We start from the raw sequence: 24,726 nt of genomic DNA, 5'->3' as shown, positions 1-24,726 counted from the left end.
TAAAATCTTTAAAAAAAGATGACATCGTCCTCCTGTCCTGGTACCTGAGGAGCCAAAACTGCTTGAGTGGCATCCCCTCCGCCTAAATGTATCTAGTAGTAGGAGTGCCTGGACAGTCAGCGATGGCACTATTACAACGTGGTTTAGAACCGTTTGCCCTCTTGTTTCCCAAGTTCTCTACCCGCTCACCTTCCTATCTGTCCTGTTCCTCCAGCTGTTATAAAATAGGATTATCAGATCAAGCAAAGACTTTCACCTTTGGTGGGAACAAGTTTTTTGGTTTCCCCTTTGGCCCCAAAATAAGAGAACGAAAGAAAAGCAAAGGAAGACACCAGCAGTGACAGGCACTGCCAGCATCTGTCATTCAGTTCCCACGTATGGTCCCTTTGTACTTAATAACCCAGAGGGGAAAACCTGATTTATTTTTGACGTGGTGCCTTCCAGGAGATAGTTAGGGAAAGAGAGAGGTGGTGGTGGTGGTGGTGCCAGGCTGCATGGGTTAGAGATCGTTTAATTGGGTTTTTTCCTAAATTGTTTTAATGTCATTGACTTTAATTGTATGTCTGCTGAATCATTAAAAGTATTCATCTGGTTGCCAGAGCAGAGTAATCTGGTGACAGTCATTTTTTCTGGTGACTTGATGATGTGTTTAACGATGGAAATTTACAATAGTAATATTCTTTCAGTCATGCATTCAAAAGGTGCGCATTGACTCTCTCCCGCGTGCCTGGCACTGTTGTAGACAATGGAGATAGAAAGGTAAATAAAGTAAACGTGGCCCCTGCCTTCCCAGTTTGTAGTTTTGTGGAGAAGATAAGCAGGTAGACTGACAACACACCTGTGCAAGAAGTTCAGTAAGAGGACACCTAATCCACTCTTGGTGTGCTCTCATACCTTTGAAGAATTTATCAAAACTGACAACACATCGTCTACAGTTCAGATACTGTGCTAAATATTATCTGGTAGATGTGCCTCTGGAAATCAGAATTTTGAGGTAGCTGTTTAAGTGCTTTTATTATTAGGAATAATTCGGCTTTTGCCTTTAGTGCCCCACAACTTCCAAATTGGCTATAAGAACCGAGGAACTATATAAATAGTCAGTGAATGTAGACATAACTCCTTCCTTTTCCTTCGAAGTGTTATTAGGTTGGTGCAAAAGTAACTGTGTTTTTTACAATTATTTTTCACCTTTTAAACTGCAGTTACTTTTGCACCAACCTAATATTTGTTGCTATTTGAAATATGCTACCTGTAGTCAGCCTTTTGTTGTTACGGTATACAATTGCTGTCAGTACTTAGAAGTATATGGCAGTTTCAACACGTAGTGTTGCCAGTACATTGATAGTTTCAGCTTGCACAATTTATTAATTCTCTTTTGAGTAATTGGTCTCGGGTTAATTTCTCTTCCCAGTAACAGTCATAATGAACTCAAAGTTCCTAGCTGTCTCCACCAGGTAAAGGAAATCACAGCAATAACTTTATTAAAGCATCTCACAAGGAGGCTTTAACTGAACACTTTTAGAGTGTTTTATTTTAGTGTATTTGTAGTTTCTTAGGGCTTTTATTAATAAAGCTTCCTAAGCAAGATTGTCCTTTTCAGCATCTTTTTCTTTCTTTTTTGGTCTTCTTAACAGAATATGACCCGCCAGGATATCTCTACCAAGGTTCAGATATTAATGGGCAGATGGTGGAATACACCACTCTGCCTGGAACAAACCGGATAAATGGAAATGTTCACGGGAGCTTCATAAGCAATGGAAATTTCAGCAATGGCTGCTCCCATCTTCACCATAAGGTCCCGAATGGAGTCAGTGGAATCGTGAATGGCAGCTTAAATGGAGGGCTTTACTCTGGGCACACAAGCTCTCTAACCAGGACACACGTGGATTTTGAACATCCTCGTCATCTAGTGAATGTAAGAGACCTAATTATAAATGAAAGCGTCCCTGTGCCCCACGGTGCCAAGGGACAAGAGCAGGGTGGGCACATGTGGCTGTTTTCAATATGGAAACCTCACTGGTTCACTGGGATGGAATTAGTGTGTATTCCTGGCAACCCCTTGATCCAGAGTAATCTTTGTAAGCCTTTGATGATCCGGTAATAGTTACATTCATCAGTTTGGTTTATATTTTCAATTGATTTAGCACTGAAAGTCGAACACTAGTAGCAAACAGGCTGGGAGTTATTTTGGAGATGAAACGGAAATACCAGTGGGTAAAGACTGGACCAAATACTTTACATTGGATTTATTTAGAGCAAAGTCTGAAAACTCAGATGCCTAGAGGAGTCAGGCAGATCGTGACACCGAGAGAAGCGCACTGGGAATGAGAGAAGCAGTGGTGGCCGTAGCAAACCAGAGAGCGCGTGTGCGCCCTGAAAGAAACCGCAGTAATTCAGTTCCCCAGGGTGGCGTGCAGGACCGATGGCCCCGTGTGGCCAGGTTTTCTGCTTTTTCAAAACATCTGTAAGCATAGGTTGAAAGTGCCAGATTTTTTATATGTTGGAAATCATTCCAGTTTTTGAAATAATCTCATAGGCCATGCAGAACATGTCTACAGGTCGCCAGACTGACTTCTGACACATTGTGAGTTTCTTTTGTTCCTGTTGCCCAATGTGTGTTGTTGTTGTCGCCTTCGCCTGTAGGATTTCTGCATTTTATAATATTAGTATTCTTCAGCCACAAGGAGTGATAAACCTTTAAAACCACTGTAATTTGGGGATAGCTAGCTGATACAGTTTAATTTTTGAAACGGGAACAGAATGACTAGTGTATTGTAGGTTTATGCTGGTTACAGAGGTTCTCTGCAGCAGGAAATTTGATTTATTACATGGCATGGATATACAGCCACATTATTTTTCAACCAAATAGGTAATTTGTTTACTTGACCAAATTTGAGTTTTTTGTTATTGTGATTACACATAAATTTCCCATAACCCACAGTGTGCTAAAATTTGAAAAAGTTAAGTTTCTTTCATCTTCAACTTTAATAAAAATTTATTAAATATTACATCTAGAGAACAAAACTATAATATATATTTGTATCTTAAAGCCTGAAATCGAACGGCTTTCATGTGACCTAGCTTTAGTATGTTGTAGAAAAAAAATATTTAATTGACTTTACTGCATCTCATTACCAAAAGAGAATAATGATTTCATTATTTTGTGTGGAAAGACATGGCTTATATTCAGACTTTCTAAACTTTTTTTGTCACCATTCCTAGTCCAAACTACTAACATTGTCCAAGAAACTGAAGCAGAGAGCATTAAAGTTTGAATAGCTCATGCTGTTTCCATAAGAAGAAAAAATAAGTCTGATGTTTGTTTTAGTATTTGAACACAGTACTTTGATTTTTTTTTGCACAATGAATTGCTATTTAATTAATAGTCGAGCCATTAGGTGTACAATTTTAGAGGTTATCACCTGTGATGTTAACTCATTAGTTTTTTTATTCTCTTCTGGGTGGGAGGAAATAGGGAAATTTTAAAAATGATGGTCATCATAAAATCATTAATTAACTTTAATATGGTTAGTGACTCAAATTAAGTACGTTACCCTGTAGGTTGTTAGCTTCATTTTCTGAAGCTTTGAACTTTACCCTCATGGATTGAATATAGCCTCAGAATATTCTTTCTCTCAGTGTTTTCTTAAAAATTCCTGTCGCTAGTTGGATCAAGAATGTTGAGAGAAATTTTCAGTACGTTTGGTTTGCTTAGATTCTGGCTGTTGGTGTGAGATGAATGGAAATGGAAAGTGTTCTGGGAAAAACAATGGCCTGAACTTTTCCTAACCTTGAAGGCTTGCTCTGGGTTTCGGTGCAGTGTGACAACCTCTCCCACCTTTATCAAATTCAGTTCTGCTGTTTTTTTTTTTTTAATCTGAAAGCAGAATTTTGACTCTGACCATAAGGCTGGTTCAATTCGTAACTTCAGTTTTGAAGAATTCTTGCCATTGCATATGTCCAGTGAACATTTTACACTGAGGTATGTGTTAATCTGGGCATTTTTCTTAATTGCCAGGCAGTTTCCGCCAAAAGCAACATCAAAATATTAATACTCCCCTCCAAGTCATTGCTGGCTGAGAATCTACTCCATCTGGAAAAATATCACATGTTTTAAAACTTAGTGTAGTCAAGTGAACAGACCTAATCGAAATAATTACAGGAAAATGAAGATGAGTTTATCTTATGACATCATTCAGACAGATTTCCACCCTGTTTCTCCAACTGGCATCACATAACGTCCATGACTGCTAGAAAAGTAGAAATGAATAGGAGGTTATAATGTATGGTGTATTTGGGGCCCATTAGATTTCAAACACTGAAGGGAAGTGAATAAACTTTGCCATTTATTTGCCTCTTTCCAGTACAAAAGTACATGGAAAACATGGCAGGTAAGTTTTTGGAGTATAGTTTTAATATTGTGTAGGACTCGTTTGTGAATGTAGGTAAATAATGATAAGCATAACATTGCTTAGGGAGCTGCTGAAAATACATCATGTATCCATTTATTATTGACACGGTTTTATGTTTGAGAGCATGTGGTTGGAACCACATTCCTTCCTGACTAGGGTGGTGGAATGTACACAGCAGTACCTCAGACTGACCCAATGGAGTGCGTTGGGTATGGCACCTTCAGCACTTTTCTTTTTCCCTTTACTTCTTTCCTGACTAGGGTGGTGGAATGTACACAGCAGTACCTCAGACTGACCCAATGGAGTGCGTTACCTGTCGAAATTGTCGGAACAACAATAGGTATGTTGATACGGATTTGCACAGTTGTTGTTAATAAGATGGATGACTCCTTTCATTTTTTGCAAAGGAAGTTCTTCAGATTTTACCTAAGATATAAATCTCAGCATGTGGGGCCTTACATTTAAGACTTTTACTAATTTTTTACCCCTGCTTTACAATTTTTATCTTTCTGTGCTTTGGTTTCTTTAGTAATATTGACAGTATTAAAGACTTTGTTTCTGACATATTATTAAAAGGTTTGAGTTTTTGTAATCTTAGAATTATAGTCATTCTCTGTATAGAGATTTTATCTTTCCTTGCCTATTATTTTCTACTCTGTTATGGAATGTTTTCTACTCCATGTTTGAATGTTAGGGGAAAAAACCTGGGTATATAGTAATGTTTTTTCGTGGTTACATTATTCAATGTTATTTTGAAAAGTCTTAAAAACCGAAAAGATAATTAAATAGCAAAATCTTGCTTTCTTTTAATTTTCTATTTTTAAAAAATTAAAAGTAATATGTATCACGGTATTTCAAACAAGATAGAAATAGGTAGTGTAACACGTGCTTTTAAATTTTGACAGAATATTCAGAAAGTGTTCATGCTACCTCTTAAATTGCAAAGGCTCATCAAAATTTTTTTTTGTATTCAAGTTGTGTGTGTCAGAAACCTTAGTTCTTTCTTTTATGTAATGATAGTATTGGTTTACATGGTCTCAAAAGTGCCTCCAAGCTCTAAAACTACAATTTAAAAATTATCTCACAGGTAGTCCATAAAAGAACGAGTATGAACTGGAGTTCGGATATTTTGTTACTGAAATGGGATTTGACCCATATTTTTTAAATGAATGATAAGGTTAAGTGTTGTGTCTGGGAGTTACCAACACCAGAAGTTGAAGAAGGATCTAGTCAACCACAGAATTAAAAGTATATTGTTTCAGCGTGTGTTTTGAGAGAGAGCGCCAAATCCTAACCACTAGACCACCAGGGAACTTGACAGCGTGTGTTTTGAGAGTTGCAGAACAAAAGCGATAAAGCTTCCTGGAAATTTTTCTTTATCATTTACTTAACCCATCTTATGGTTTCTATATTAGCAAGAACCATCTTCCTATTTTATGTACTAAGATTTGCTTGTTACCTTTTTAAATTCTATGTGCCCCTAGTTAAATGTTTAGGTGGCTGTAACACTTGAAGCCACATTTTTTTGTCCTGAGCTTGCCTTAGGCTTTATCACAGTTTCTTAGGAACATGTGAAAGAACTGGTAAAGATGTTTCATACACCTGGTAAGTAGTCAGATGGATTTAATTAAAACAAACGGTATTGCCTAAATATTATACATACCATGTTTTCCTTTGTGGTTCTTGTGGCCATTAGCAGAACTTGAGTCAATATAGATCTTAGAGTGATGTTATGAGAGGACCTCTAGTCTAAGAATAAGCAGACGTGGGCTTTGTCACTGCTTAAATCTGTGATCTCGGGAAAGTTACACAATCTATCGGAGGCCATTTCCTTCTCTGAAAAATGGAAAATTTTCCTAGGTAATGTAAACTCTCCCGCAACATACTCTGTTTATGGGTTTTGGTAATCTGCTGATAATCATGTCTTTAAGTTGTATCATCCTAGTACCAACAGTACATCTCGTTTCCTTAACAGAATTTAAATGACCTCTACCATCTTGCATCCATGGCCATTTATGTGTGTGTATGTGTGTGTATAGTACTTGGGGTTTTGTACGTGTTTTTTTCCTTTCAGACATTGGTTAGTTATATTTCTATTAATTTTCAAGTTAATTTCTTACATTTCATGTTTGGGGGTTTTACTTTTATCTGAAATTCTCTTCAGCCTGGGAAAATTAGCTTCTGTTTCTCCCTGGCTTGTATCTTCTTCCTACATGAGGGGTTAGGGCACATCTGCTTACCTGCATTGCCTCCAAGGTTAGCCAGTGTCTCACCTGGCTCCCAAGAGCCATTATATGATTTGACACTTAATACTGGCCAGGTAAATATCAATAAATGTCTACATTCAACTCTGGAAAATTGGAATCATTAAATTCAAAGTGTCTAACTCTTGAAACTTTGAAATTGAAACAGGTATTTCCCCTCAAGATCCCCCAAAATGGAAAGTTTTGTAATAAATTTCGAATGCTGAGAGGTAGAGGCTATATGATTTACTTCCAAATGTGCTCAATTTTAATCAATTTACACTTTTAGAATATTGACATCATTACTAAGAGTACATATGCATTTTCTTATGCCAACTGAAAAGTGGGAACACAAAAAGAGGCATGATTTCAGTTAAGGACTGTCAAAATGCACTCACTAGATACTGGAATGGGTTCTGAGGTGTTTCCAGGCAGAAGGAATTGCAAGTCATGAAAGGAGGAAGGGTAATGTTTACATAAGGGTAAATAGTCTAATTCCATGGTTATCAAATTGGAGAGTGCACTAGAATCACTTGAAGTGCCTTTTTTTTTTTTTTAAAGATTTTATGGGGGAAGGGGTACAGGACTTTATTGGGGTACAGTGTGTACTTCCAGGACTTTTTTCCAAGTCAAGTTGCTGTCCTTTCAGTCTTAGTTGTGGAGGGCGCAGCTCAGCTCCAGGTCCAGTTGCCGTTTTCTAGTTGCAGAGGGCACAGCCCACCATCCCTTGCGGGAGTCCAACCCGCAACTTTTTGGTTGAGAGGATGCGCTCCAACCAACTGAGCCATCTGGGAGCTCAGCGGCAGCTCAGCTCAAGGTGCCATGTTCAATCTTAGTTGCAGGGGGCGCTGCCCACCATCCCTTGCTGGACTCGAGGAGTTGAACTGGCAACCTTGTGGTTGAGAGCCCACTGGCCAATGTGGGAATCGAACTGGCAGCCTTCGGAGTTAGGAGCCTAGAGCTCCAACTGCCTGAGCCACCTGGCCGGCCCTTGAAGTGCTTTTAAAAATGCAAATTACGAGGCTCTGTTCTTAGAGTTTCTGATTCAGTAGGTCTAGGGCGGGGCCTGAATATTTGCATCTTAATGAGTTCCCTGTGACGCTGCTGCTGCTGCAGCTGGTCCTGGGACTCCGGGAGTAATTTGGCTGCTAAAGTGCAAGTAGCGGGTAGCAGGATATAAAACTGGAAAACCGGACTGAGTTTATATCAGGGGGGGACCCTAAATGTCAGGGTTTAGTAGTTTGTTTAATAAACATTTATTGAGTGTCTATCAGGTACTCTAGACAGCTCAGTCTAATAGTGATTCATAGACAGAGCCTTGAAATCTAATGAGTAGAGTTTGAAGAAATACATTGAATCTTGTAGTTTTATCTTTAAGGAATGGAAATAATGCCTATTGTTTCTGTAATATAAAGTACAGAAGGGATGTGAGAATTTTACATGAATCTAAAGGGGGGATGTGGGTTACATGTTGAGAAACACTGTGCTAAGAGCTTCATAATGTTTTTGAAGGCTTTCGAGAAGGGGAGCGATCCATTCAGAGATGTGTTTAGACATGGTTAATGATCGCCGTACAGAGGTGGGAGGAGACCAATATTTCTATAATGAAGGTCTTAGCCTTCATGCAAGGAATGGATGTAGAAAGGAAGAATGAGTGATTCTAGAGCTGTAATCTTTGGGACTTGGCCATTGACTGATAGGGATCTGGAAAAAAAGGAAGGTTCAAAATGAACAGGAAAGGGGTGTGATAAAATAAGAAGAGTGAAAAGGAAAAAGAGGATTCATTGATAGATTTATTCATTCAACAAGCATTTGTTGAAGGTCTGGAGTAGGCTAAGCATCAGGCTAGAAGCTAGGTCCTGTGAATACAGTAGTGAGTGAAACAGGCATTGTCCCTGCTTCACTGAGCTTATTATTTGATGGGGAGACGTATCTTTTTTTAAAAGGACATCAATAAATCATAAAATGAGTATGTAATTAAAACTGCATGCTTTAAAGGAAAAGTAAAGTAAAGAATATCTTAGAAAGGAAAGACCTCCTCAAGCAAATGACATTTTGCTCTGAAGCTCTGAAGAATTTGTAAAACTTGGAGAAAAGAATAATGGATAGGTTTAAAGCTTTCCAGGCAAAAGTAAGGCACCACTTAGGCAAAATCTCTGAAGCAGAGTGCTGCAATCCTCACAGAACGTAAGGAAGGTTAATGTGTCAGGAACCTAGTAAGTGAAGGGGTTAGAGGTAAAAGTCAAATCAGATCATACAGAATCCCAGCGAGTCAGTGAAAGATTTTAAGTAGGACAACATTGTGACAGAACACTTTGGGTAGAATTTGGAGAAGCAGATGGACGGGGCAAGGGAGAGGATACAGGGCACCAGTTAGATGGCTATTGCCGTAGTCCAGATGAGAAATCGTGCACTACGATAGTCGCAGTAGATATGGAGAGAAGTAGATGGGTTGGAGAGATTTAAAAAAAAAAGACACAAGTCATTGGTCGAGGAGGTAGGCTGACGGGGAGGTATCAAGGATGGTTGGTGCCCAGGGAACGGAGCAGTCGCTGAGCTAGGAAACCCTGCAGGAGATGAAGAGAGACTGTTTACCCCTTAGCATACCTTTGGGAGTCATCCTGTTAGACCCCTGTGGTGCCTCATTCAACGCACCTTTACCCAGGGTCGCTCTCCTAGTCCACAGCTACCTAAGAGCTGAAGAAGTCTTGCTAAGGGCCTTTTCCATGTGGAATCTTACCTGCACTGGGTCCTGCCCCTCATATTTTTCTTACTCTGCCTCCTTAGGTTAAAACTTGAATGTATTTCTTCGAGTGGGCTTTTAAGAAACAAGTCACTGCCAATTTTAGACCCCTTTATCATCCCTCTATTTTGGTAATAAACTGTCTGGAGAGAAAACTTTCCCTTTATTGTCTGAACTGGAGTATTGACGTGACAATTTGCGAACAGGTAAGAGGGGAATGTGTACTGAGGCAATCTGTGGAGTTTCCTTTAATTCCTGGGCTTTTGTAGATGTCATAAATGACCGCCTCACTGTGTTCAGCTAATGTGAATCCTTTTCAGGTTTTAAGACTAGTATGGAACAGCTTCACTGTGAACAGCTAGAAAGAAACATGCTTAATGCAGCTTTTCAGGGGTCCAGCCCCTTACATGAAAGGCTTAATTGAGAAATCCTTGTGTAATTTGAGCATTTCAAGAGTTAAACAGACTTTAATTGAATAAATCAAAATGTTTCTATCCTTCTTCTTTCCTCTTCTCCTCAACTCAAAAGGCAGCAGTACAGTTCTGGATATGTAATCAAATGGGGTTTTTTAGTTGCTTGGCTAGTTCAATGGGAAGGGATTGACGTTAAATCTGGTCTGTTTACCATCAGCCTTGATAATTTGTAAAAGAATAGAGATGACACTGATGAAATTCACAGATGAACAAACTGAATGGTCCCATCAGGAAGGAACAAGAAATTAACTTGAAGAGACCTAGAGAGATTGGAAATGGGCAGGAAGTAGCTAAGTAAAAATCAGCTTGGAAAAATGTATGTAATCCATCTGGGGAACACGCACAAGCTATACATGGCTGTTAGTCAAAGGAGAAATAAACTCCTGGGAATTGTGCTTTAGAACACACAGATATTACAGATGATCTCCAAGTTTTTGTGTAATGATGATCTTAAAGTCTGTGTGTCGTTGGGTTTGGGGATGCATTTTCATGAAGGTGAACCTTCCACTGATGTCAGATATACTCTGATAAAAAGAGTGTGTAGAGATGAATATGAAAACATTTCACGATGGTAGTGGTCTCAGGCCTTGGGTTTACTCTCTCCGGTTACTTTGTTGAGTGTGAAAACAACTCTGTGTCCACTGCTCCTGAACACTTTTCTCCAGCTTCTAATTTGTTATGAGTCAGTCCTTCTTCTATTCCCTACCACTTAGCTACGTCACAACCGGCCTTAAAACCGAAAGAAGAAAACACAAAAAACCCAAGATTTCCTTTCTCTTCTATCTGTGGTAATCTACCGAATTCCCTAAGAACAAAAATTCAAAGCATGGTGTCTAATTTTTAAAAATTGATCAGTACCTTCCTTTGAAGGACGTTAAGTACCTCCTCCTTCCAATATGGAGACTGAGGGCCTGTTGTCAGGGAGGCAGGTATTTGGGATCGTAGTCTTGGTCTTTTACTTGTAAGATTATCTGTGAGTTTGCCATGTTCAGTAATGTACTTAATCATTTATTGTCACCTAACATTTATTATCGCTTAATATATGGCAGTCACCAATAAACTAATTCCCCAAAGGAAACCCCCACTCAAAGGCTGGGTCATTGCCGCATCCAACAAAGAGTGTACAATGAGAATGGGGGACAGCCATGGCCCCGCAGCAATGTCATCGGAGTTCTGGTACACAGTAACTGATGGTCTCCCCAAAAATATGGGCTAGGTCCCCAAAATGACAGAGGCACCATGGCAGGAGTAAACAGCAGAGGTGAGCTGAATATTAAACGACCACCAAGATGTGACTGTCTCGGAAATCTCGGGAACATATTCATGAAAATAAGTATCAGACATCCAAGAGATTCTTAAGGTTAGTCCTGGCCCTCCAGGGATAATCAAAAGAGGAAACAATGCAAAATTCATATAATCATCTAATCAGAGCAATTCTGTACATAATCATGTTTAACAAATATTCAACTGTGTAATCAGAAATTGAATACTTCTCCAGAAAATATTTCAGAGGTACTCTGTAGTTTCAGTGGAATGTCAAAAATATGTTTAGTCAAATACAAAAGCAACATATTCTTCCGAACTCAGTCCGATGCTACTCTTGCAGTCTGTGCTATTCAGATTGGTGGTTAAAGAATATTTTATTATTTTTATGACACTGTAATAGTCATTTTCCTATCTTATAAGTTGGTCAGACAAGCCTCGCCTGTTCACTAAAAGCTATCTAACTAAAAGTAAGTTAGTCACTAAACGTAAACTAACAGGTCCCAGACCCCCTGAATTCTTGCAAAACAGTGCAGATTTTTGTCTGTGGCAAGATACACAATGTTTTTAAACTGAAGAAGAGTAGTTATGTTGAGCCAGAGAGAACTCAGTGAAAACTGTCACTCCAGTTTAGGCCACTAATAACTGTAGTCAAAAGATTATTTGAAAGCCTAAGATAGTGAAATTATAAACCCTTTGTATTGTATAAACTGTACAATGTTCATTGTTAGAGCATCTTAATGTCATATATTTGTAGACATAGACATTTGTCCTGTTCTCTCTTTCACTACCCATAGATGTGGGTCTCTTAAGTTTACATATATACAGATATTATTTTTGTGATTATCTGATTGCTTTAGAAATTTTAATGAAAACATTATCAACAAAATTGGTTTTACATACTATACGAGGTCTGACAATTAAGTTCGCGAACTTGTTGCAACGATGTTGCTAAACTTTTTTGATATCGGGAGTATTCATTATGCATTTGTACCAACTGGACAAACAAGTTAACCAAGTTTACTATTTGGAAGTGCTGAAAAGTCTGTGTGAAAAAGTTAGACAACCTGAAGTTTTCGCCAACAATTCATGGCTCTTACATCATGACAATGCTCCAGCTCACACAGCACTGTCTGTGAGGGAGTTTTTAGCCAGTAAACAAATCACTGTACTGGAACATCCTCCCTATTCACCTGATCTGGTCCCCAATGACTTCTTTCTTTACCCGAAGATAAAGGAAATATTGAAAGGAAGACATTTTGATGACATTCAGGACATCAAGGGTAATACGACAACAGCTCTGGTGGCCATTCCAGAAAAAGAGTTCCAAAATTGCTTTGAAGGGTGGACTAGGCGCTGGCGTCAGTGCATAGCTTCCCAAGGGGAGTACTTTGAAGGTGACTGTAGTGATATTCAGCAATGAGGTATGTAGCACTTTTTCTAGGATGAGTTTGCGAACTTAATTGTCAGACTCGTATACCTAATTATATTCAGAACAAGTATTCTCCTTTTCTATAGATTATTCCTCTATGCTCATTTCTCAGCGTATAACTCTCAAGTTAAAGCCATTTTTATGCTGACATCTGGAATTGAACTAAAAGTAATGTGACTGAATTATTTACATTTGTTTATCTAAGTGGTTAATTACTGATGATTATGAGTTAGGATTTGGTGTAGTAGAAAATTGTACATCATTTTGGTCTATCATGTTGAAATTTGGGTTGTAATTACTTTAACAGTGTGATTCAGATTATTATTTTACCATCAGGACCATTCTGTTCTTTGAGAGTCACGGTTCAGAATGAAAGTGGCAAGATGTTTTTAAACATTTATTTGCTTAAAACATTATTTGTTTTAAAATAATGTTTAAGTGAACATTGCTGTGATTTTCTCTTTCACTTATCAGAAAAATATTAATAAATGCTAAAGAATAGGCAGTAGGAAATTGTACTTTTCTCTTGCTAAATACCTGTATTTTTTTTCAAGTATGTGTGTATTTAATGTGCTTGTTTATTCTCAGCACATAAAAGCAGGTGACATCAGCACACTCGTTATCCGTGTGGTTGGCCCTTGCATCTCTACCATTCCTTCAGTCCTGCCCCATCCAAATAATCCACCTTCACTACAGTCTCAAAGAAGTGCTTTACACGCAAACTGTTAGACTGCCCTTAGACTTCATTTAAAAATCTCATTCTTTGCTTTAAATGAAAGAAATGAGCAGGAAAAAAGGAAAAAAGGGGAAAGAAACAGAAGAACTTAAGGCATTTATTATCTGGTGAGTCTTCATTATTTTATGTCAATATTGTGAAATTTCATTCATGTGAGTTTCATAGAAATAAATTATTAATTTATAATATTTTGTTTTTAGGGAACTGCCCTGGTTTTTCAAATTCTGGCAAGTATTTTTTTTTTCTACAGATTAACTTTACTTGTTTTAAATGAAAACTTTTCTTTCTGACCTGATACATTTTGCTTTTAGGTTTCAAATGCCTTTGTATTACTTCCAGGTTCTTGCAGAGAAATGGGACATGAAGCCAGAAGCTCACTTAGTTTGTTGTACAGCTTCACCACGGGGAGTTTACTAAGTGCCTGCCTGTGCTGTACGTTTTGCTGTTTTAAGAGTTTTCTCTGACACTGAGGACTGTCACTGCCTGTCCTCTGGGAGATTGAAGTTGAAGTCAGACAACTATGAAGTCAATCGATACAAGAAAAACCAGACACCAAAATACATATTGACCAATGGCAGAAACACCTACCATTGTGATACAAAAATCAAAAGGGTAAGTGTATCAGTTCATTCTCACTTTAATATACATGTCTTATCTTAGTATTGGCTATGGTCTGTTGTTACAAGGTATTTTGAATAATTAGCTTAATTGTTGCTCTCTAATAATAAATTTACTTGCTTATGAAAAAGGATATAAAATATCAGATGTTCTAATATTTATTACTTATTTATTAAGCATTTTTGAGGTCCTACTGTGTGCCATTTACTGTGTGCTTGGTGCTAGACATTATGCCTTTAATTAGAGTCTATGTTAGTACTTTTACTACTTCCTAGACAATAAAATACTTTGGAACATGTTAATTGTTTTTTTTCCTCTAGTGTTTTGTGTTATTTTGTCACGTTTTAATTCTACAGATATGTAAAATCCTCTCAGACATTACAATGATTGTTTTTTGCAGTCGGCATTTATTCAGGATTCCTGACATTACTGGTTTTTGTTGCTCCTCATTTCTTTCTGTGTTTCCTTTCTTCTGTCCGCTGCTACTTATTTTCCTTCATCTTGAATTCTCTTTAGTGTTTTTTCGTAGCGTAACTCTTAGGGTGACAAGTTCTTCCAGGTTTTGGTCTGAAAATGTCTTCAATTCATCTTCCTTTTTGAAGGGTATTTATTACTGTTTATTGAATTCTAGGTTGGCAGTTACTTCCTTTTCGTACTCTAAAAATGTTGTTCCATTATTTTATTGCTTCCATCATTTCTGTTGACAAATCATCTGTATGATTATTATTCCCTTTTCAGGAACAATGTCTTTTTCTTCTGGCTGCTTTTATGATTTTCACTTTGTATTTTGTTTCTAGCAGGTTAATTTTATTTATAAGAGTAATTTTCTTTGTATTCTACTTGGTGTTCATAGAACTTCTTGAATCTGTGGCTTCAGGTTTCATCAGTTTTAGAAAATTCTTAGCTTTTATCTCTCCCAATATGGCTTCCATCCTATTCTCTTTTCTCTTCTCAGAGAGACTCTAAGTATACATATTGTTGAGCTTGTCACTATGCTTCATATGTCTCTTAGCTTCTTTCTATATTTCCCATCCTTTTATGTCTGTGCTTCAGTGTAAATACTGTGTAAAGACATGCTTAATGTTCAGCAAACCTCTGTCCTTCTGTGCCCAGTTTGCTCTTAACCCCATGTACTAAGTTCTTAATTTCAGTTATCCTACTTCTTAGTGTAGAAATTCCAAATTATTATTATTAGATTCTAGTTCTCTGTTAAAATTCTCCCTCTTGCCATCTGTTTTCTTAAATACATTCATCTAGTTTTTTTTTAAAGTCTGTGTCTTCTAACTCAATATCTGTATCACTAGTTTTTCTCTTTTTCCTGTCACCAGATACGCCTGGTAATTTTTTATTGAATTCTGGACTTTGTATAGAAAAACTCACAGAGTTTCTAGAAGACGTTTTCTTCCTCCATAAAGGATTTACTTTTTCTTTTGGCAGGTACTTAGGTAAGGGGCAGATCACTTTAACCAAATCAGGGATTGAGTTAATTTAATGCTGAGTTCCAGTCTTTGTAAAAGCCTTTCTATTCCTGTTTCACCATTATCTTTACGACATAACCCTTCAGGGGTTCCAGTTAAAACCCTTGGGTGTTTATTGGGCCTTCTCTCCTTGGCGGGCTCTGAATTCAAATTTTTTTCTTTCCAGCCTCACAGAATTGCCAAAGTTCTCCTCAGCTTCTTACCTACCACTTTCTACTTGACATCTCAGTGTTTCATCTTACACTGAATTGGGCATAGGCCTCTAAAAGAATAATAATGCTGAAACTCAGAGTCACATTTACCTTCTCTCTGGAATCTGAGCCACTCAAATGTTTTGGTAGCTCTCTGATGACTTCAACAGATTTAAAATAAGATTTTTCTTTTTTAGCTCTTCTTGGCAGGAGATTTGTTCCCATACAAACTACAAAATCAGTACATAGCCAGAAGCCAGGAATTTAATTTTTAAGAATTATTTCCAAGAAATCATGGTATTCATGTAGATTCTCCTGACTATAGATATTTCTGGTTGTTTAAAATCAGAATCCTTCTTATTCTCTAATTCCACAATTGCTATCCAGTGTAATTTCCTCAATTATGAGACAATTGAGTCTGAAATAGAAGAATATATACCAGTCTCTAGTTGGTAATGTGGGAAGCCACACATCTATAACCCATCTCCAGTGTCTTTTATATCTTCTTGTATAACACTATATTATAACGTAACTATTTGATTACTTCTCCACCTCTTCTGTTGGCCTGGGGGCTGGAACTCTTCTGTATATACCTTTATATTTTCATTGTCTACCACAGTGTCTAACATTTAGAATTACTCAGAAAATGCTTTCAGGATAAAGGGTTCTAGATCAGGATAATACGGTTATTTATGTAGATGGATATTACCCTTCAAATTGTCATCAGTAGTAGTTTGAATTCAGAAAGGTTATTTTTCTGCCCTGATTTTGCCTACATTTTGGATGAATACCCTATTTAAAGTCTGCAGAGTCCCATAAATTGAATGCACTCAGGGGCCTTTTGGGTTCTCTGGGTATTGAGAGACTAATGATACAGGGTAAGATGGGGAGAGACTGGACAGCACGGACATTTCTAAATGGCTGTCAGGGGATTAGCGCTCATCTTTGCCAGTATCCATCTCTGAATTTAAGTTCAGAGTTGTGTAAAATGTACAACAGAACGAATAAGGAATGCAGTACTCTCCTGGAATCCTGATCCATCCAGCCCTGTGCGCTGGTTCTGGCTCCAGCCAACTTCCTTCTATGCCAGTGCTTCCTTCACTTCTTATTGGCTTAAGACATGCCTGAGGACACTTAGGTTTTGTTTGAATCAGGTTTATATTTTTTGCTATATTATTAAAAGTTAAAATTATAGTCATGTTAGATAATACTGTATCAGGTTATTTGTACAAATGAATACCTGACCTACTTTGCTTTCATTCCAGATGACTGACATCTGAATTCCACTAAACGTATAGTGAGTATATTTCTCTATTTGAAATTAAAGTTGGACTTACTTAAATTAAGAATTTGATTTACTGACAGATATCTCACTCTCTTTCAGGTTCAGATCTTTCTTCATGCTTAGCATTTGGTATTTCCAATAACTTGAACCAACCAAGAGCTGCTAGTAACAGTTGCATAGACTTCCCTTTACTGATTTTCATATACCCCAGAATTATACCACCCCATGTTTAAATGACGGAAATCCAAAGAATTCTTGTCTTTATTCCCTAACATTGCCTATCTGCAGCATACTACTGTCAGTTCTCTGTGTTTCCTACCTACCATGCCCAAATCAAAGCCAAATGAAATATCTTCTTCAAACTTTTCTTACTCCCAATTTTAGAAATAAAAAATATATTTCTGAGAGTTCAGTTTCTGTTAATGATGGAATAGCTTGATCATCTATAGGCAATAATGATGAAATGTGGACAATTTGAAAGTCTTGGAGAGTAACCAAAAGCAAGCAGAAACTGAATAAACCTAACTTGGAAAGACAATGAATGACATTTGTTTATGGGTTTTATCTGAGCGCATTCTCCAGTCTTATCAAGGACCCAAACAGAAGGTGTCAGAGGATGGAGTTCAAGGCCAACAGAACAAATAGAAAATTAGAGGGGAAAATCCAGTTAAAAAAAATTACTGTACATGTGAAGAAATAGGAAAATGTGATACTTCTTCAAGGGGAAAAATAAAGTCAATATGAACAGACCCTGAGATGATCCAGATGTCACAATTAGCACAGTGACTAAAGCATCTGTTAAAAATATGTTCAAGGACTTTAAGGAAGATATGCACACAATGAATTCACATATGGGGAATTTCAGCTAAGAAATAGAAAGTTAAAAATGACCAAATGGAAATTCCAAAGCTGAAAAAGTACAGTACTGGAATGGAAAATTTACTGAAGGGGCTTAACGTTATATATTGGAGACAACAGAAGAAAGTCATTGAACTAGAAGATCAATAGGAATTATCCAATCTGAAGAACGGAGAGAAAAACAATTAAAAGATAACACATATCTTAGGTGAAGGCAGGAAATAAAAGTATGGCAGAGTTGAAGTGAATGCCCAGTACTCGTACTAGCAATTAATTCTGCAAAAAAAAAAACAAAACAAAACAAAACAAAAAACCAAAACCTGGATTTTGAATATCTAATCTTTGCAGTGTTTCTTCAAGCGTGAGAGGGAACCTACTATTTGATTTCAGAGTACATAGTGTGTTTTTCTTGGTTTTCATAAGGTCATTTCTCTTACGTGAACATCAGTTTCTTAGTTTTATGTCCTCTTCTTCCTCTTTTTTCCCCTCATTCCTGCCCGTGGCTAATGGCCTATTCCTTGACTGTGTGCCGTATTCAGGAACCAGGTAATTATAAAATAGGAGACAACTTTTGACAGTAGATTAAGGCAAAGGAAGCATATGGAATGGGTCTTCATATAAGGTTCCGTTCTTACATGGCTTGCCTTTTGATGTATTCTCCTGTTGTATTCCACTTTAATTGTAATTTTTTAGTTCTTGATATATCAAATCATAGTGAAGCATTTAGTTATTTTTAAGCACCAGTCTCTCTTAAGAATCTGTGAATACAAAATACTAAATGATATTTCAAACTAAGTGTATTTTAATTACTGATCCCTCTGGACAACATTCTGTTTCTTTTGGTTTACACTTTGTAGGTGTTTCACCAAAACGAATGGCACTTTCGGCAGTAGCCCCCTTCCTGTGGTTCCAGTGGTAGCACCTTATCCTCAGGATGGTTTGGAAATGAAGCCCCTCAGTCACAGGAAGCTGCCTGTATGTCTGGCTTCCACCAGCCCCGACTGCGGCCAGTCACCTGAGGAGAGCATCAAGGATGATGTGGCCCCAAGACCTGTTCAACATACTTGCTGTCAGGACAGTAGGAATGAGATCAACTCTGATTCCACAGATGCAGCAGAGTTCAACAGAGGTACAGGGAGACATAAAATTTAAGTTTCAGATAGTCTTCAGTTAGCGAAAGATAAGGAAAGATGCTGTAGATGTGTTCTTTCTGTGATTAATTCCCATATTTCTGAAGAGACTGGGTGAGAGGGTTGGGTACTTCAATAAAAGTCGACTAAGTTAAGGATTCTTTGAAATTTTGTTATTATCCACCTCGTTCACCTCAGGCTGTGAATCCCATTACATTTTGGAAAATAAATCCAAATAGGCTTTGATTCAGTTTGTACCTGGACAGTGGACTTGCTGGAAGAATGCATTTTGTGGTCACGGGCCTCTTTTGAGTTGATTCTGGAGTTGTAGCCTTTCTTTAAGGTGGTTATTTGGGGGTTTTTAAGGAATTTGCTTTAACCCTCAGATGAATTGTATAACTGTTCATGAGAGCTCAACTTTATTTTAAACGTTTTGTACCTATTGTCTCCCTCAAATTCAAACTAAATATAACTGGGCTCTACTTTTACTCATTATTCTTTTTGTTGCTCAAAGTAATGTGTTTAGACTGCTGTATAAAAATCAGCCTGTATCATTTCATAATGCTCCCAAACCTTTTTGTTTTTCAGGAGACAGCTGTGTCCATTCAGAAACAGAGAACAAAATTTTAAGTTGGAATCCTCTTATTTTGCCATCTGTTTCAAAGGACTGTACTGAAAAGACAACATGGTCTCCTCCTGTTATTCCGTTAGACAGCCCTTCAGGGGTCCTTCAACAACCCCAGGAAAGCTGAGGATGTGCACGTGACTAGTCACGTTCCCGCTTCAAACCAGTAACTGCACAGAACAGGCCTGGGGATGGACTGTGTGAAGGACGTTAATTCAAATCAGAGAAAAATCATTATTTATTTTTGTAGTAGTAATGTCATGTGAATGTATCTTAAAATGTGTGCCCTTTTATATTATTTATGCCTTAAAATTTTCCCTCCCTATGCCTTCCTCCCCCCTCAGTAGGAAAACCTAGTTTTACATAGTTTTCAATCACTTGAGAACAATTGGGATCATTCCATTAAGAATCTCAGTGACAATAAGAGCTCCTCCTGCAAGGACCCAGCCTTTTGGCTGATTCAGCTCAAAGGGAATTGTGCTGGCCATTTGAGGTTTTCAGATGGAAAGCTGTCTTCAATATTGTATTATCAGACTTTCTGAGAACATTTGGAAATCAACCACAGTTGTAACCTGCTGTTCACAATAGCAGATCTCCTGCTGAATTTTAGTAGCGCCTTCCACGAAGTGATAGCGCACCTGTTGACTCACTGTCCTGTCTGTCTGCACATGGGCACAAGTTATGTTCGGTTTTCCAGGCGCTGATCATACGCAGTGTCGTGGACGTGGTTGAGGTCAAGGTCTGGCTGGGTTATTGCAGTCCGCAGAAAGGGAGCCAAGGCCGGGAGGAGGAGAAGGCCTTCGAGTCAAACTGCTTTAAAATTGCATGTGTTTATAAAAGGGTCACCATGGGCCTATTTTGACTGTGTCTGAGAGTAGGAACAAAATAAGACTTTAAAGTGGTGACCTGAAGAGAGATTCGTGTTTTTAGAAGAAAGGGGAGGGTTTCCAGGGAGTCCGTCGTGGCAGAAGCTCTGCCGTTACTGTTGCGCTCGTGGTGCCACACCACCTGAAAACCATCAGTTTCTAACTTGCAACATGGGCAATACCTGGAAAATGAGAGTGTCAGGAAAGACTTAATTTGGAGGGAAAGGGGGGTATGGTTTGAAATTTCCTGACGTTCTTTCAGAATGTCATCACCGTAAATACTGTGTTTCCCCGAAAGTAAGACCTAGCCAGACAATCAGCTCTAATGCATCTTTTGGAGCAAAAATTAATATAAGACCCGGTCTTATTTTACTATAATATAAGACCAGGTCACTATGGTATAATACCGGGTCTTATATAATATAAAATTAATAGAAGACCGGGTCTTATATAAGACCCGGTCTTATATTAGTATTTGCTCCAAAAGATGCATTAGAGCTGATTGTCCGGCTAGGTCTTAAATTTAACTAAACCTTTGGTTAGCAGAGCTCATAACTCACAGTTTCTGCTGCCTCTGAGTGACAGGGCACTTACTTGCAGCTGTCTCTGGAAGGCTTTTCTTCTCCACCTCTGAAAAAAAAAACCCAAAAAAAAACAAAAAAAAAAAACGCCACAAATACATTGTAAGTATGCCTAATAGCTGGAGTCCAGCTTCAGTGGATCACTGCTCCTTTTGAGATTGTGCATCCCTTTGGGGAAAGAACCTAAAAATGGTACTCTTTAAAAGAGTCCAGCAGTTCCAGCATAAATGAAAAAAATTTAGTTTCCCGGAAACTGCAGTGAAATAGACTAGAATACTACATTAGTCAACCTTCTATGTAAGTGCATCAATATTCCCTTCCATATGTCTATATATGTTATAACTAGAACTGTTAGTGAAATGTGCTGTTGAAGCTGAGTCACTGTGCAAGGGTTCCTGCAAGTAGAATGTAATGAAGATGATTTCGTGGTCAGGTATGAGGGGTGCTATAGAATTCACGTTCTCCACTCCAGGTGTCCATGCCTATACTGGATATATTCTTCACATTGCGTAGATGCAATTAGTTTTGGAGGGGGATGGCTGCATCCCTGACTTCTGTGACTAGCAAAGGACAAAGTCCTCATACACAGAATATGAAAACATACCCCGTGTTTGCCAGTCAAGTTACAGCAATGCCGTCACAAAGCAAGTTTCAGAAAACTGGGGAGTAAATGTTTGTAGGCATTTTGATTCAGGAAACAGCTGTATTAGCATGAGCCTTAGGTCATAAACTGCTTTGAAAGATTGAGTTTCAATGTGGGATTTGTCCAGCAGGAAGAGAAAATGACTTTACCTTTCGGGCAATCTCATCGTGGACTGCTTTATTTATATTATTAGTAACGCTGTTTTAAGTGTTATCCCTTTTATTGTATTTTATTTATAAAAATGCCTTTATATATTGAGATATATAAATATAAATATAACTATATATCTAGTTGCCTTTATGTTTAGGAGTTATGAGTTCTCCCGAACCATGAGTTGTTCTGAACTTTGATGCCCTGCACAGTCACCAAAATCAGTTCTGCCTAAATGGCACTTCACCGGGAAGCCAGGGGACATAGTACAGGGCGGGAGATGTCACCACCATGCGCGGAGTAGCTGCTGTGGACCAGGCACCGCTTGGAGCTTGTTACTGCTGTCTCGTTAACCCTCACAACAAACCAGCAGAGTAGGTGTTCAGGCCCCCACATCTCACAGCTGCAGAGCCTGCATTTGAACCCAGCTGATGGGGAGCCGGAATCTGAACTCTTTCCATTTTTCCATGCTGCTTTCCAAAAGCATTGTGGTTCACTCTTTTCATGGGACCAGTCCAGTTCGCCATGCTCCAGACCACCCCTGCTGTGAGGTTCCTCTGCCGCTCTTAACTCTGCAGCTAGAGAAGCTGCCCTTCGTCCTCCATGGGCAGAGCTCTGGGCTTGTTCCTGGGTCTTCCTGGAGTCCACATTTCTCCCTGTGAGTGCCCCCGACCCCGGAATCTGATCTTCACTTGGCTCAGTGATCTGCAGGTGGCCAGGCCTCTTCATGTTCCTTCTTACCTTAGAAGGCCCTGTGATTCTTTGTTTTAGCATTAAGTCCCCCCACTCCTAATATTTCACTATCTCCTTTTTACCTTCTTTCGGTTATGCACTGGTGGTCTGGTGATCGGCCATAGTCTGGTGGTGTATAGGATGTAAGTTAAATTGCAATGTTTTAAACCTTTTGAAGTGGTCTTTTAAAAAAGCGTTTCTTCCCGGGTTTCGTTTTTGTTGAATGAGGCTGAAGACCAATACATCCAGTGGGTTAAGCCAATCATGTCGCAAATCTCATTCCGGCTACAGTACTGCCGAGAAGTTCATTTTATGATGGGATTTCACCTGTGTCACTCTCTTTACAGCAATGACTTTGAGACGCATGTTCTTGTATCATATTGAAAAGTATGTTTTATTTTCCTTGAAGTTGTAATAGTGTGTTTGAAATTGTACATATTTTAAGTGCTGTAGCTTTGACAGGTTTTATTTGGGTGATAGGATTTTATATTAAAAGAATGCTGCTTTCCTGTCGAGTGGCAGTGAAGATGGGGTGCTCAGATACTCCGTTTGTATAAAGCTGCTTATAGCTTGTGATTGGGGTGGGTGTGTGTCTCACTCTGAAATTCTCTGGAACCTCCACCCCCGAAGACTCCGTGTGTGCGTCTAAGAGTCAGCGAGTCAGTCCCTGCTGACTGCAGAGATGGAGGCCGTGCTGGAGCAGGATCTAGAACAAGTGTTTTGGGGGAGGTTGGGAGAATACCTGAGCCTGGAGCTGAGCTGTGTCAACAGGCAGACCCCCCGATGGGCATGCAGTGTTTCTTTTGGAAGGATAGAGGAGGGCGGGAAAGGAGCTTAAGGAGAATGTGGAGGTGTGGTCCCTCCCACGTGTCCTATTTTTACCAGCGACCTAGAGCAACATCTGTATGAGCTCCAGGGTAGAATGGAGCCTCTTCAAGAAGCAGCTTTGTTTCACTGCCCTAAAAAACAAAAAATGTCTGGGCTACTTTGACTAGAAAGCCCAGGGGGTCTTTTGCATGGGGGTGGAGCCTTGTTATATTTTATTCCCCATATTTGAATGAGGCTTCCATAAGGCTTAGCCCCAGTCCTGAGAGCTCTGAGGGAACTCAAAACCCTTTTTCGAATAAAGTCTAAATCTGTGAGAACCTAAGAAGCAACTTCAGTTTCTGTCAGTTTTCTGTCTCCTTTCAAGGCGCCACTTTCCTTATTCCTGGCGAGACCATCCCTTGGCTCTCTTGCTGTTTTCTCCTGAGTCCCCTGTGGAGCCAGCTCTGAGACTTGACTCTTCTAGTCAGTCGAATAAGCATTCGTTTGTGTTTCACCCAAATTTCAGATACACACACACACACTCGGAGCCAGTGAGTCATGCTGGCAGCTGACAGACTGTGACTTTGGAACAGCCCAGGTCCCCTGTCAGCCAGATCCCCCAGGCCTGGTGGCAAGCTGCATCTGCAATACCTCTGCACTGTCTTGTCACAGACTCCTGGAGTCTAGCGACTGCGTCCCTTTCACCACTGCAGACTCGGTGATATTCCTACACCAAAGGTAGGCGACAAAGACCTGGGATTGGCACCTGGCTCTGCTACCAGCTCTGAGTAAGCCGGTCCTATGATAGAGGCTTGTGTCCTTGGGGAAGGAATTTGAGACGAGGAAAGTAAAGAACTACAAGACCACGTCTCCTGCTACAGTGGAACGAAGGGGACACATGCCTACATATCTTGCTTCCTCGCAGTAGGAAAACCTGGGACCCACCTGAACCTGTGGTCAGCCTCTCCCTGGGGGAGTTGCAATTGAAAAGACCTTCTACTAGTGAAAGCATCAGGTATGATTTATTTAGGAATTACTCAGTTCACAGACTTCGGAAGCAGCTAACTGGCGCATATAGCACTAGGGACTGTACCCAGAACCATCATTCTCACTGGCCCTCGGACTCCCCGCTGGTCTTTTCTCCAAATGTGTATCTTCCTCGTCCTTCCACCTCAATCTCCCACAAGCTGGGCTTGGACTTTTCTTGTAACCAAGTCTAGATGCACGGCAGCTGAGCCTTGCACATCTGTAAAGGCTGGGGAGTGAGTGGGGAAGGAGTAGCTGGTGTCGTAGCTACCTTGGTTTTAAGACCAAGTATGACAGAGGGGATCTTTCCACCCCCCACCTGTCTCCCTGAGCATATCTGCACCTTCCTCGGGGGGCCTCATGGTGTTGCAGTCACTGTGATGGTGACATTTACTGGCACATCCATGGATTCTTGTGCAGGATCTGAACCTGGG

At 39.2% G+C, this 24,726-nt stretch overlaps 1 protein-coding gene and 1 long non-coding RNA gene across 8 annotated transcripts in view; both read left to right on the top strand.

The window, feature by feature from the left end:
* Positions 1–20,685, top strand: part of CDON (cell adhesion associated, oncogene regulated) — a 91,946-nt gene extending 71,261 nt beyond the window's left edge. For 5 of the 7 annotated variants that reach the window (XM_033098002.1, XM_033098003.1, XM_033098000.1 and 2 more), the window contains exons 17-20: positions 1,635–1,915; positions 4,673–4,752; positions 18,590–18,861; positions 19,451–20,685. In XM_033098002.1, the coding sequence (XP_032953893.1) occupies positions 1,635–1,915; positions 4,673–4,752; positions 18,590–18,861; positions 19,451–19,614 (797 nt within the window). In that variant the 3' untranslated portion in view covers positions 19,615–20,685. Of the gene's footprint in view, positions 1–1,634; positions 1,916–4,672; positions 4,753–9,442; positions 12,140–13,154; positions 13,484–18,589; positions 18,862–19,450 lie in introns of those variants that run through there. The other 2 variants (XM_033098006.1, XM_033098005.1) reach the window with 2 other exon arrangements.
* On the top strand, positions 13,886–17,618 carry LOC117017598 (uncharacterized). The gene is made up of 3 exons (XR_004422098.1): positions 13,886–13,914; positions 16,855–16,886; positions 16,974–17,618. It is a non-coding gene; the product is annotated as an uncharacterized LOC117017598 (long non-coding RNA).
* Positions 20,686–24,726: the final 4,041 nt, after the last annotated feature.

Source organism: Rhinolophus ferrumequinum, chromosome 25, assembly GCF_004115265.2.
Source record: "Rhinolophus ferrumequinum isolate MPI-CBG mRhiFer1 chromosome 25, mRhiFer1_v1.p, whole genome shotgun sequence".
NCBI classification, from domain to species: Eukaryota; Metazoa; Chordata; class Mammalia; order Chiroptera; family Rhinolophidae; genus Rhinolophus; species Rhinolophus ferrumequinum.
Note: the sequence above shows the minus strand (reverse complement) of the source record. Positions and strands in the feature narration are given on the sequence as shown.